Source organism: Leptodactylus fuscus, chromosome 3 (assembly GCF_031893055.1).
Source record: "Leptodactylus fuscus isolate aLepFus1 chromosome 3, aLepFus1.hap2, whole genome shotgun sequence".
Taxonomy (NCBI): Eukaryota; Metazoa; Chordata; class Amphibia; order Anura; family Leptodactylidae; genus Leptodactylus; species Leptodactylus fuscus.
The window spans coordinates 57447560-57462281 of NC_134267.1; the positions used below are offsets into that span (position 1 = coordinate 57447560).

The 14722-nt window shown below is 41.9% G+C and overlaps 1 protein-coding gene across 3 annotated transcripts in view; it reads left to right on the top strand.

Annotated features, from left to right (window-relative positions):
* The first annotated feature begins 1577 nt into the window (after positions 1–1577).
* GRM1 (glutamate metabotropic receptor 1) overlaps positions 1578–14722 on the top strand; it is a 286785-nt gene continuing 273640 nt past the window's right edge. For 2 of the 3 annotated variants that reach the window (XM_075267606.1, XM_075267608.1), the window contains exons 1-2: positions 1578–1658; positions 3443–4293. In XM_075267606.1, coding sequence (XP_075123707.1) covers positions 3597–4293 — 697 coding nt within the window. In that variant the 5' untranslated portion in view covers positions 1578–1658; positions 3443–3596. Of the gene's footprint in view, positions 1659–1857; positions 2080–3442; positions 4294–14722 lie in introns of those variants that run through there. The other variant, XM_075267607.1, reaches the window with a different exon arrangement.

Below are 14722 nucleotides of genomic sequence, written 5' to 3' on the forward strand. Positions count from 1 at the left end.
ATAGATTTTTATAATCTAAGCTAAACAGCCCCTCTTTTCTACCTTCTAAATAACTTACTGTACCAAAAATCTATTATTACCTAGATTACCTGGGCAGTCATATGACCGGCCAAGGCACATGAAAGTAGATCACGATCTACTTTTTTATCCGCATGTTCTGTGTGGACACTGCATGGAGAGCACACGGACCCCATTATAGTCTATGGGGTCTGTGTGCTTTCACTGCACACCGCTTACTAGTGCGTTTGGTATTGCATTCGGAGGGATCCCCATGCGGACTCCCCGAATGGATTACCAAACACAGATGTGAATAGGGGGTCACAGTTGATGGTGAAATGGTTAAGAAAGGAACTTGCTGCAACGGTGGCATCCTATTACAATACCATGCTGGAATTCAGTGCACTCTTCGAGTCAATCTGTTACAAATGTTTGTAAAAGCAGACTGCCTGGCTAGGAGAGAGATTTTATATAGACTGAAAGAAACATCTGAATTCAATAATTCAGGACAGGTGTGTCCCAATGTTTCCCACCCATATAGCATATCTGGACGTGTCCAACCAAGAGAGTAGCTAAGGCCCAGTTCACATCTGCGTTTGGTATTCCGTTAGGAGACTCTGCTTGGGGACCCCCAAATGGAATACCGAATGCATTAAAAAGTGGTGAGAAATGAAAGCACATGGACCCCATAGACTATAATGGGGTCTGTGTGTTTTCTGCTCAGTGTCTGCACGAATCATAGGAGAGGAAAGTACTTCATGAACTACTTTTCTTTCTGCATGATTCGTGTGGACACTGCACGGAACACACATGGACCCCTTTATAGTCATTGCTCACTGCTTTTTATGTGTTCAGTATTCCATTCAGGGGGTCCCCAAGCGGACTTCCCGAACAGAATACCGAACACAGATGTGAACCAGGCCTAAGAGAGGACACATCTGCATAAACACACAATCACTCCAGCCCTGGCGTTTATATGTTGTAGCACAGTAGGAATATTACTACTGCAACTATTTATCATGTGGTCATTACGTATGTTGTCATATTGTATGACCGACAACATCCACAGATTATATCGGTTCACATATTTTTCTTCTTCTTTGCACTATCATGGTGTGTACCACCGTCGCAAATGTCATCATCATTATCATCACCATTATTATTGTTCTTTTTGTAAATCTGTATACAGCATCTGTCTGGTTGTCTGTACACTGTAAATAATCTCACTATCTCACTCTTATAGTCAATCTCATTGACTATATCATTGCTTAGAATAATTTCCAGAAACAATAGAATTAGTCACATTTAAATATCTTAGTAATAAAACCCCAACATGAATAGACTACATATACATATCCTTATTCATATACAGCTCAACTTTACTAATCATATCCAAACAATTCAAGCTTTTAATGATATCTTAGAATATACTGTACACAATATTTATGTACGGAATGACTGATTCTAGTATTTCTGGAACACCATGACATAACAGATCATATGAAAGAAAACTTTGTCTTCTTGTGGTGAAGTAGTATTGAAGGAAGAGGGCACTAGAGTACAGACAAAACACTGGATCCGCAGCTCATTGTGTCAGTGCAGTAGCTTGTGTTCACAGAGCAACGATTCCATCAAGGAGCAGTTCTCTGTCTCTCACCTAGGTAAGCCCTAACTTTGATCCTTTAACTCAGCATTGCCACCTTAATTCAGTAAAGCTCATATTTATTGCATGCTTTTAGCAATTGTATCACTTAACACTGTGCTAGCTTATTATTTTTGCTGCTTTCTCAATGGCTTTGCTGCATGTGTTGATAATGTCATTGTATAGTAATCCCTATTGATTATTGAGTAGATGTGTCAGTGGTCAGTAAGTGTCTAGTCTTAGAGACAGCCCTGCAAGGAGTGGGCATTGCACTGCACCCACAGCGGCAGAAGGAACTGGTGGTTGGATTTGCTTGTGTGTGGGCTGCTGAATGTGTGTGGGTGCTTTGTGGTTGTGGGAGAGAGTTATAGACAGAGCTAGATAAGAAAGCAACTGTGGCTATGGACGGGAGTGGACCACTGTTTCCTTGCATTGCCTGGGTAAGTAGTAATGAATAGGAGTTTTAGTCACATAGGTATGACTGGAATATTTTTCTTTATGCTGAGCCAAGCAGTTCATATAGAAAACACACAATATTTGCACTGACATCCTTTACATGCCTATAGTTAACAGCTGCTTTCCAGTTACCTTCATTGCAATGCAATACACAGGAAAGGGGAGAAAGCACATAAAAACTGCACTTATGGTATGTATATGGGCTAGCTATATATGGCTTGTACAAAAGGCATTCCACTACAAAGCACTGTCCTTGGTGCTGAATCCAGCAGGACTAATAGGAAGCACATAATGTATCATTGCATTGAGGGCACCTGTTAACATGCCATGTATGATAGGTTAGGAGTTGCTGTAATACACATAGTGGTAAGATCTGTCCCTGGTGCTGAAACTAGCAGGGTCTATAGAAAGCACATATAAAGTACATGATGTACCATTGCATAGAGGGCACCTGTTAACATGCCTTGTATAGCAGGTTAGGAGTTGCTATAAGACATATAGTGACAGACTAAAATCTGTCCCTGGTGCTGAAACTAGCAGGGTCTATAGAAACCACATATAAAGCACATGCTGTACCATTGCATTGAGGGCACCTGTTAACATGCCATGTATGGTAGGTTAGGCGTTGCTGTAATATACATAGTGGCAGAATATCTGTCCCTGGTGCTGAAACTAGCACCATTGAACTGAATGCATAACTTGCATTTAGTCTGGATGCTGTTTTGTGCTGTGAAATACCCACAATGACAATAAAATCTCTGTCCCTGGTGCACTTTATCATATACTGAACTGCTCTGAGCAGCTTATGCAGCAGATATCCATTAAATTATTGTAATTTAAATATATTTATAAAAGCAGAACACAAACTAGGTGTGGATATTAACCCCTTGGTTCACTGATTCAGATCCCTCCATGCACAATATGTATCCATTACTTTGTGTCACTATGTAAGTCATATAATTGATTCCTAAACCCTCTTTTCCATATGTGTTTGACATTAAGTTTCCATTGAATGACTTATGATACATCCTATAGTTCTGTATGTGGTGACTGCTTTCTCTGCACTAGTTCTGACCTTGCCAAAAGGACAAGATAAACAAGTTGCATTTTTTAACATAAATTGGGAAAGAATGATGTAGGGCTATTTTCTACCCTATCGTTTGCCTAAAGCAGAAGAATGACAGTCTCTCATGATGAGAACTGGAGCTGACATGCAACAAGATATATACCAGCAATAATCACACATGTAGTCTTCTGTTTTATATATATATATATATATATATATATATATATATATATATATAGCAATATACTATATCATATCTGTATATTCTTTATTTGTAACAGGGTCACAGTGTCTGGGGAGATGTTCCTGGCTCCAGACTCAGTCTTCTTATTGTAGGACTATTACAGCTGGATTTAGAAGAATTGGATTGTGACTAGTAAAAATCTAGTGTGAACAGGCAAATCTTCAAAGCAACTCATCTTTCCCAGGATCTGCATGGCGTCCGTGTGTAAAATGCTTGATTTGTTCCTGATCATGATGATGACGATGACACTGGACAGCTTTGAAAGAAGTGCTGGAAGAGCTGGTGCTTCTAGTCCACGGTCGGTAGCTAGGATGGATGGAGATATTATAATCGGAGCCTTGTTTTCTGTACATCACCAACCACCAGCTGAGAGGGTACCAGAGAGGAAATGTGGGGAAATCCGAGAACAATATGGCATCCAGAGGGTAGAAGCCATGTTTCACACACTGGATCAGATAAACATGGATCAGACCTTGTTACCCAATATTACACTGGGGACAGAAATACGAGACTCCTGTTGGCATTCATCTGTCGCCCTGGAGCAAAGCATTGAATTCATAAGAGATTCACTTATTTCAATGAGAGATGACAAAGATGGCATCAGTAAGTGTTTAGATGCTACTCCAACACCTCAGGGCAGAATTAAAAAGCCTATTGCCGGTGTTATTGGACCAGGGTCCAGTTCTGTAGCCATCCAAGTTCAGAACCTACTGCAACTTTTTGATATACCACAGATTGCTTACTCCGCAACAAGTATTGACCTGAGTGACAAAACTTTATATAAATACTTTCTGCGGGTGGTTCCCTCTGATATATTGCAAGCCAGGGCCATGCTGGACATTGTGAAAAGATATAACTGGACTTATGTGTCTGCTGTCCATACAGAAGGTAAGAGTATTGCATTGTATGTGAAAAATCAGTCACATACATAGATGGAAGGACAGACAGATCTTTAGATAGATATTCATTACATTATCAAAGGATGTTATATAGATCACATTTATATAGATATCTAATTAAGTACTAACTTACTACTATGTATATGTATTAATCATACACAATATATACTTCATGTATGATACATCCATGCACACTATACAATAAAGTTTTCTCTGTACATGTACTATATGTACCATACGCTGTTGTGTACATTGTGCTTCAGTTAACCCCTTTTACTCTCATAATGTAATGATTCAATGGTAATTCTAACCTAAAGAAAAACACATTCAATTCTTTATTACCGTGTAACGTGTAATAGCCAAAATGCTTCTATTATACATGAAAAGGTCACTTTTCTTTGTAACTACTACAGTATAGTGAAGATATTGTAATATTGTAGGTAATATTGTCACAAAGTTGGACCCCACGCATAAAGGGTAAAATATATCCTGAACAGTTTTAACTATATTGTGTTTATCTCTACATTGACATTGCTGAAATTTGGAAAAGTCTCCCTGACAATTGCAATTATGTGGCGAATAACCTTTGCACAAACGCTGACGTCCTTATTCATATAACTTGATTTACTTGTGTTTTTAGTAATTTGTTAATTATTTGCTTTTTAATTATTATTGACAACTGGAGAATATTCTTTTCTTTCGTTTTAGATGTTTAATGTTAGTATTTATATAATTCTACAAATACGTGTGAACATTTGTCATAAGGACCAGAGAAAACATGTGTATACGCCTTATGCCATTACCAAAATTTTTGCCTCACAAAATCTTGGGAACCACAGACACAGATTGTATGGAAAAAGTACAAAAATAAGCATGACAAGCTGACAATAATATTGGCTACTATGTAAAAACATTCCAAATTTGCATCTACCTGTACTTATTGTACATTTAATGCATATAAACCAGATGTCCATGTTCTAGGCAGGATATTTTCCTGTTTTTAAAAATGGCTTCTACTCTGTATATCTCTCCAGAGAGAGCATGAACATGACTTAAGAGATGGATTTGTCTGGATACTCCAGTTCTGAATGAAGAATTTTCTGAGATGAGACATTGTTTTCTAGAATAGTGAAATGATGGCACCTAGGAGATCATTTCCTTAAATGGATTGTCAAGATTTTAGAAGCAGAGTCCTTCCTGCCCATAGGTTATGTCTAGAATAAAAACTCAGCTCCAATTAAATGCAATGCCAGATACAAATCATGGACAGGACTAGTGCTGCTTCAGGGTGAAAAAACATTTAGCCTATTTCCCTTTTCCTTATCTTCTTGTTGTTCTCTTTAAGAAGACTTAGTATCTTGGTGAGGGTTAAGGTGGTGTGAAATGTCTCCTAGGAGCTCTTTTTAAATGTTTTTCACTGTTAACCACTTAAAGGGATGCAAGAATAGGAAATGATAATCATTTAGTTCTTAAAGGGTAATTGAATTTTCATCAAAACGTGTTGCTAAGCAGGCTTTTTTTTATGGCTGTAACCCTTCGTATGTGATGTCCTATCACTTTCTTTTTTACTAATAGCCCCACTATGACTACGGAACATTTCGTATTTGTGCAGTAAAGAGCAGATTGCATTCTCCCCAATCTATTATTACTATTTATTTCTTTACCTGTATTATTCTACCAGCCGTAACTATAAAATAGTAAAGAAATAGCTCAGATAAATACATGTAGACATAATATAGAATATCTGGGGACACTGGTTTCTAAATCTAGGCTGTGATGCAGCTAAACAAATCCCTTACACAGAAAATACTGATTTGATGAAGAAAGCTACTTGCTATCTATGAGTAACTTCCCATCATCAATAATACAAGTAGTTAGTTACAAATAGATAGAAGTATATAGACTCTCCTTATACTCACTCTAAACTATGAGAAGATCTAGAATCCTCTTCGTGTAGTGTAAAAGTAAGGGAAGCTGTTGAGGCTGCGAAGAGAAACCTGTATCTCCCTTCCTCTACTCATTGTGTTCCTGCTGATATCTAAAGACAGAGTTTCTCTAGTTACAGTGAGTGAACAGCAAATTATCAAGAAGACCCAAAATGGCAGGAACTACAGAGTGTTTTTCAGGCACAAAACAGCAACATTGTGAAATAAGGTGCTTTACATTCTGGTCCAGAATCACACACTCTATTAAATGAGACTAAGGTATCTGAATTTTTATTAGCCAATAAATGATTCTGATATGCATAAATTGTTGAGTATCATGATTTTAATATAACTACCTATTCTTAAAGTAGCTGTCCCACAAACATTGGTATTCTGGTACATTAATTAAATTAGTATAGGTAATGAAATGACAGTACCAGTAGCTGTATTTGTGGGTTATCTCATCCCTTCTAGTCCTTATCTGTGCTGCATGACCAACACTCTGTCTCTCCCATTGACGTAGCATCTGATATATTGGCAATTTCTATTTACTCCAATTGGAGTCTTCATGTGAGTTTAATAGAAAAGAATAGGGAACAAGGGGCCACACGGTGGCTCAGTAGTTAGCACTGCAGCCTTGCAGCACTGGAGTCCTGGTGTTCAAATCCCGCCAAGGGCAAAAAACCATCTGCAAGGAGTTTGTATGTTCTCCCCGTGTTTGCATGGATTTCCATCCCATATTCTAAAAAGACATCCTGATAGGGAAAAATGTACATTGTGAGCTCTATGTGGGGCTCACAATCTACATTTTAAAAAAAAAAAAAAAGAATAGGGAACCAGATTTCCTTCCACACAAGAGATTCTAAGGGTATGTTCACATGGTGGAATTTGCATTCAAGGGAACCTGTCAGGTGTTTATTTATACCCTAAACTGTTCTCATATCAAGTGATGTCCTTTCCATTGGTACCGCCACTTAGTATTTTGTTACTGAAAAGTCAAAGTCTAAGCATTTAAAACTATAGATTGACATATGCAAATTTACCTTAACTGCTGAAGCACGGGGCTAGAAGTAGCTTTATCATGAAATGTAGTCAGCGCTCTAAATCTCACCCTTTGTAGTGGGACTGACATGTCCCTCACCATCGCACACCAGACTGATACCCTACCTAACCGCCGGTCTCATAGGATATTATTTAGTGTGATGACTGCATGACTAGATGAAGCTGCTTTCCTCCCCCCATCACTTCAACAGAAAGCTTAGTGAGGGGCACTATAGGAAAGGACATTATGGATTCCAGTTTAGGGCAGAAAAAATCTAACAAGCTCCCTTAAGGATATTATATTTCTTTTCAATCTTCTCATCTGTATACTAAGTAAATGTATTTTTGATAATAAGTGAGATTTTTCATTCCATGTATTAGTTTGGTTGCCCTTTACTAAATTCTTTTCAGCTCTCTTATATCTTTTTTGGAGCTTATGGCCATAACTGTATGACATATCTGAGATAAGGTCACACCAGTACATTACGGAGCAGTAAAGTAGTACTTTCTTTTCTAGACGCCATGTCTCTCCTAATACAGGACAACATCTTGTTGGCTTTAGATGCAGGAGGCTGCCATTACATACTATAAGTGCTACACTTACATAACAATACTGAAGAATGCCGGGACGCTGTACGTAGTGGCTCAACATTCTTCAGCGTTGACTACAGCACACTCTGGAGGCTGCGAGGACTGGAGTGTGGACAGATGGGTAAAAGTTATCGGGCGCTACTCTGTGTGGGGGTGGGGGAAAAAAGGGGGTCATATATTGTGGATAGACTTTAAACAATGGGTCATATACTGTGTGGGGAGTATAAAAGGGGGTCATAAACTGTGTGGGGTCCAAAAATAGGTGGGATCATGCGATGTGTGGAGAGGGATTAAAAAAAAGGAGTCATATACTGTATGGGGCCATAAAAAGAGGATCATATACTGTTTGAGGGCCATATAAAGGTGTCAGATACTATGTGGGGGCCATAGAAAGGGGTAATATACTGTGTGGGGGGGCAACAAAGGGGTCATACATTTTGGGGGGCCATAAGAAATGGGTTATATACTGTAGAGGTGACATAAGAAAGGGATCATGTATAGAGATGAGCGAACAGTGTTCTATCGAACTCATGTTCGATCGGATATTAGGCTGTTCGGCATGTTCGAATCGAATCGAACACCGCGTGGTAAAGTGCGCCATTACTCGATTCCCCTCCCACCTTCCCTGGCGCCTTTTTTGCTCCAATAACAGCGCAGGGTAGGTGGGACAGGAACTACGACACCGGTGACGTTGAAAAAAGTAGGCAAAACCCATTGGCTGCCGAAAACATGTGACCTCTAATTTAAAAGAACAGCGACGCCCAGCTTCGCGTCATTCTGAGCTTGCAATTCACCGAGGACGGAGGTTTCCGTCCAGCTAGCTAGGGCTTAGATTCTGGGTAGGCAGGGACAGGCTAGGATAGGAAGGAGAAGACAACCAACAGCTCTTATAAGAGCTAAATTCCAGGGAGAAGCTTGTCAGTGTAATGTGGCACTGACGGGCTCAATCGCCGCAACCCAGCTTTCCCAGGATCCTGAATGGAATACACTGTCAGTGTATTCCCGTATACCCGATATATACCCCGATACCCGTTCCAACGGTGTGCCCCCCCACCTTCACCCCAGAAATACCCTGCAAGTCCCCTAGCAATAGAATTGGGGCTATATACACCCACAATTTTTACTACTGGTATACAGTGCCATTGTCTGACTGGGAATTCAAAGAATATATTGGGAATACAAATACCCTCATTTCTTGCTACTGCCATATAGTGCCAGTGTCTGACTGGGAATTCAAAGAATATATTGGGGTTACGTGCACCCACAATTTTTACTACTGGTATACAGTGCCATTGTCTGACTGGGAATTCAAAGAATATATTGGGGTTATAAATACCCTCATTTCTTGCTACTGCCATATAGTGCCAGTTTCTGACTGGTAATTCAAAGAATATATTGGGGTTACGTGCACCCACAATTTTTACTACTGGTATACAGTGCCATTGTCTGACTGGGAATTCAAAGAATATATTGGGGTTATAAATACCCTCATTTCTTGCTACTGCCATATAGTGCCAGTTTCTGACTGGTAATTCAAAGAATATATTGGGGTTACGTGCACCCACAATTTTTACTACTGGTATACAGTGCCATTGTCTGACTGGGAATTCAAAGAATATATTGGGGTTATAAATACCCTCATTTCTTGCTACTGCCATATAGTGCCATTGTCTGACTGGGAATTCAAAGAATATATTGGGGTTACGTGCACCCACAATTTTTACTACTGGTATACAGTGCCATTGTCTGACTGGGAATTCAAAGAGTATATTGGGAATACAAATACCCTCATTTCTTGCTACTGCCATATAGTGCCAGTGTCTGACTGGTAATTCAAAGAATATATTGGGGTTACGTGCACCCACAATTTTTACTACTGGTATACAGTGCCATTGTCTGACTGGGAATTCAAAGAGTATATTGGGAATACAAATACCCTCATTTCTTGCTACTGCCATATAGTGCCAGTTTCTGACTGGTAATTCAAAGAATATATTGGGGTTACGTGCACCCACAATTTTTACTACTGGTATACAGTGCCATTGTCTGACTGGGAATTCAAAGAATATATTGGGGTTATAAATACCCTCATTTCTTGCTACTGCCATACAGTGCCAGTTTCTGACTGGTAATTCAAAGAATATATTGGGGTTACGTGCACCCACAATTTTTACTACTGGTATACAGTGCCATTGTCTGACTGGGAATTCAAAGAGTATATTGGGAATACAAATACCCTCATTTCTTGCTACTGCCATATAGTGCCAGTTTCTGACTGGGAATTCAAAGAATATATTGGGGTTACGTGCACCCACAATTTTTACTACTGGTATACAGTGCCATTGTCTGACTGGGAATTCAAAGAGTATATTGGGAATACAAATACCCTCATTTCTTGCTACTGCCATATAGTGCCAGTGTCTGACTGGTAATTCAAAGAATATATTGGGGTTACGTGCACCCACAATTTTTACTACTGGTATACAGTGCCATTGTCTGACTGGGAATTCAAAGAATATATTGGGGTTATAAATACCCTCATTTCTTGCTACTGCCATATAGTGCCAGTTTCTGACTGGTAATTCAAAGAATATATTGGGGTTACGTGCACCCACAATTTTTACTACTGGTATACAGTGCCATTGTCTGACTGGGAATTCAAAGAATATATTGGGGTTATAAATACCCTCATTTCTTGCTACTGCCATATAGTGCCATTGTCTGACTGGGAATTCAAAGAATATATTGGGGTTACGTGCACCCACAATTTTTACTACTGGTATACAGTGCCATTGTCTGACTGGGAATTCAAAGAGTATATTGGGAATACAAATACCCTCATTTCTTGCTACTGCCATATAGTGCCAGTTTCTGACTGGTAATTCAAAGAATATATTGGGGTTACGTGCACCCACAATTTTTACTACTGGTATACAGTGCCATTGTCTGACTGGGAATTCAAAGAATATATTGGGGTTATAAATACCCTCATTTCTTGCTACTGCCATATAGTGCCAGTTTCTGACTGGTAATTCAAAGAATATATTGGGGTTACGTGCACCCACAATTTTTACTACTGGTATACAGTGCCATTGTCTGACTGGGAATTCAAAGAGTATATTGGGAATACAAATACCCTCATTTCTTGCTACTGCCATATAGTGCCAGTTTCTGACTGGGAATTCAAAGAATATATTGGGGTTACGTGCACCCACAATTTTTACTACTGGTATACAGTGCCATTGTCTGACTGGGAATTCAAAGAGTATATTGGGAATACAAATACCCTCATTTCTTGCTACTGCCATATAGTGCCAGTTTCTGACTGGGAATTCAAAGAATATATTGGGGTTACGTGCACCCACAATTTTTACTACTGGTATACAGTGCCATTGTCTGACTGGGAATTCAAAGAGTATATTGGGAATACAAATACCCTCATTTCTTGCTACTGCCATATAGTGCCAGTGTCTGACTGGGAATTCAAAGAATATATTGGGGTTACGTGCACCCACAATTTTTACTACTGGTATACAGTGCCATTGTCTGACTGGGAATTCAAAGAATATATTGGGGTTATAAATACCCTCATTTCTTGCTACTGCCATATAGTGCCAGTTTCTGACTGGTAATTCAAAGAATATATTGGGGTTACGTGCACCCACAATTTTTACTACTGGTATACAGTGCCATTGTCTGACTGGGAATTCAAAGAATATATTGGGGTTATAAATACCCTCATTTCTTGCTACTGCCATATAGTGCCATTGTCTGACTGGGAATTCAAAGAATATATTGGGGTTACGTGCACCCACAATTTTTACTACTGGTATACAGTGCCATTGTCTGACTGGGAATTCAAAGAGTATATTGGGAATACAAATACCCTCATTTCTTGCTACTGCCATATAGTGCCAGTTTCTGACTGGTAATTCAAAGAATATATTGGGGTTACGTGCACCCACAATTTTTACTACTGGTATACAGTGCCATTGTCTGACTGGGAATTCAAAGAATATATTGGGGTTATAAATACCCTCATTTCTTGCTACTGCCATATAGTGCCAGTTTCTGACTGGTAATTCAAAGAATATATTGGGGTTACGTGCACCCACAATTTTTACTACTGGTATACAGTGCCATTGTCTGACTGGGAATTCAAAGAGTATATTGGGAATACAAATACCCTCATTTCTTGCTACTGCCATATAGTGCCAGTTTCTGACTGGGAATTCAAAGAATATATTGGGGTTACGTGCACCCACAATTTTTACTACTGGTATACAGTGCCATTGTCTGACTGGGAATTCAAAGAGTATATTGGGAATACAAATACCCTCATTTCTTGCTACTGCCATATAGTGCCAGTTTCTGACTGGGAATTCAAAGAATATATTGGGGTTACGTGCACCCACAATTTTTACTACTGGTATACAGTGCCATTGTCTGACTGGGAATTCAAAGAGTATATTGGGAATACAAATACCCTCATTTCTTGCTACTGCCATATAGTGCCAGTGTCTGACTGGGAATTCAAAGAATATATTGGGGTTACGTGCACCCACAATTTTTACTACTGGTATACAGTGCCAATTTCTAACTAGGAATTCAAAATGCGCAAGGCTCCCGGAAAGGGACGTGGACGAGGCCGTGGGCGAGGTCGGGGGAATGGTTCTGGGGAGCAAGGTAGCAGTGAAGCCACAGGGCGTCCCGTGCCTACTCCTGTGGGGCAGCAAGCATTGCGCCACTCCACAGTGCCAGGGTTGCTTGCCACATTAACTAAACTGCAGGGTACAAACCTTAGTAGGCCCGAGAACCAGGAACAGGTCTTGCAATGGCTGTCAGAGAACGCTTACAGCACATTGTCCAGCAGCCAGTCAGACTCTGCCTCCTCTCCTCCTATTACCCAACAGTCTTGTCTTCCTTCCTCCCAAAATTCCGAAGCTTTACAGAACAATAACCCAAACTGTCCCTGCTCCCCAGAGCTGTTCTCCGCTCCTTTCATTGTCCCTCAACCTGCCTCTCCACGTCACGATTCCACGAACCTAACAGAGGAGCATCTGTGTCCAGATGCTCAAACACTAGAGTCTCCTCCATCTCCGTTCGATTTGGTGGTGGATGACCAGCAACCCACCCTCATCGACGATGATGTGACGCAGTTGCCGTCAGGGCATCCAGTTGACCGGCGCATTGTGCGGGAGGAGGAGATGAGACAGGAGTTGGAAGAGGAAGTGGTGGATGATGAGGACACTGACCCGACCTGGACAGGGGGGATGTCAAGCGGGGAAAGTAGTGTGGATGTTGAGGCAGGTGCAGCACCAAAAAGGGTAGCTAGAGGCAGAGGCAGAGGTCAGCAGCTTAGGCGAAGCCAGGCCACACCCGGAATCTCCCAAGATGTTCCAGTTCGTACCCAGCCCCGAAAAACTCTCACCTCGAGGGCACGTTTCTCGAAGGTGTGGAGTTTTTTCAAGGAATGCGCCGAGGACAGATATAGTGTTGTCTGCACAATTTGCCTCTCGAAATTGATTAGGGGCTCTGAGAAGAGCAACCTGTCCACCACTTCAATGCGCCGTCATTTGGAATCCAAGCACTGGAATCAGTGGCAGGCAGCAACGGCAGGACAAAGGCCGCCTGCCGTTCACGCCACTGCCACTGCCTCTGCCACTGCCTCTGCCACTGCCACTGCTGACTGTGCTGGCGATGCACTCCAGAGGACGAGCCAGGACACCACTTCATCTGCCTCCGCCACTTTGTTGACTTCTACCTCATCCTCCCCTGGTCCTGTCTTATCTCCTTCTCCTGCACCATCAAAGGCACCATCAGGCGTTTCTTTACAACAACCCACCATCTCTCAGACATTGGAGCGGCGGCAGAAATACACTGCTAACCACCCACACGCGCAAGCCTTGAACGCCAACATCGCTAAACTGCTGGCCCAGGAGATGTTGGCGTTCCGGCTTGTTGAAACTCCCGCCTTCCTGGACCTGATGGCAACTGCGGCACCTCGCTATGCCGTCCCTAGCCGTCACTACTTCTCCCGGTGTGCCGTCCCCGCCTTGCACCAGCACGTGTCACTCAACATCAGGCGGGCCCTTAGTTCCGCGCTTTGCACAAAGGTCCACTTGACCACCGACGCGTGGACAAGTGCATGCGGACAGGGACGCTACATTTCACTGACGGCACACTGGGTGAATGTAGTTGAGGCTGGGACTGCTTCCCAAACTGGCCCGGTGTACCTCGTCTCCCCGCCTAACATTCCTGGCAGGGACACGAGAAGAACACCCCCCTCCTCCTCCTCCTCTACCGCCTCCTCCTCCGCCACCGCCTCCTCCTCCGCCACCGCCTCCTCCTCTGCTGTTAGATTGACCCCAGCTACGAGTTGGAAACGTTGCAGCACTGGCGTTGGTAGACGTCAGCAGGCTGTGCTGAAGCTGATCAGCTTGGGGGACAGACAGCACACTGCCTCCGAGGTGAGGGATGCCCTCCTCGATGAGACGGCAATATGGTTTGAGCCGCTGCACCTGGGCCCAGGCATGGTCGTTTGTGATAACGGCCGGAACCTGGTAGCAGCTCTGGAGCTTGCCGGACTCCAACATGTTCCATGCCTGGCCCACGTCTTCAACCTAGTGGTGCAACGTTTCCTAAAGAGCTACCCCAATGTTCCAGAGCTACTGGTGAAAGTGCGGCGCATGTGCGCCCACTTTCGCAAGTCGACAGTAGCCGCTGCTAGCTTAAAATCTCTCCAGCAACGCCTGCATGTGCCACAACACCGGCTTTTGTGCGACGTCCCCACACGCTGGAACTCAACGTTTCAGATGTTGAATAGAGTGGTTGAGCAGCAGAGACCTTTGATGGAATACC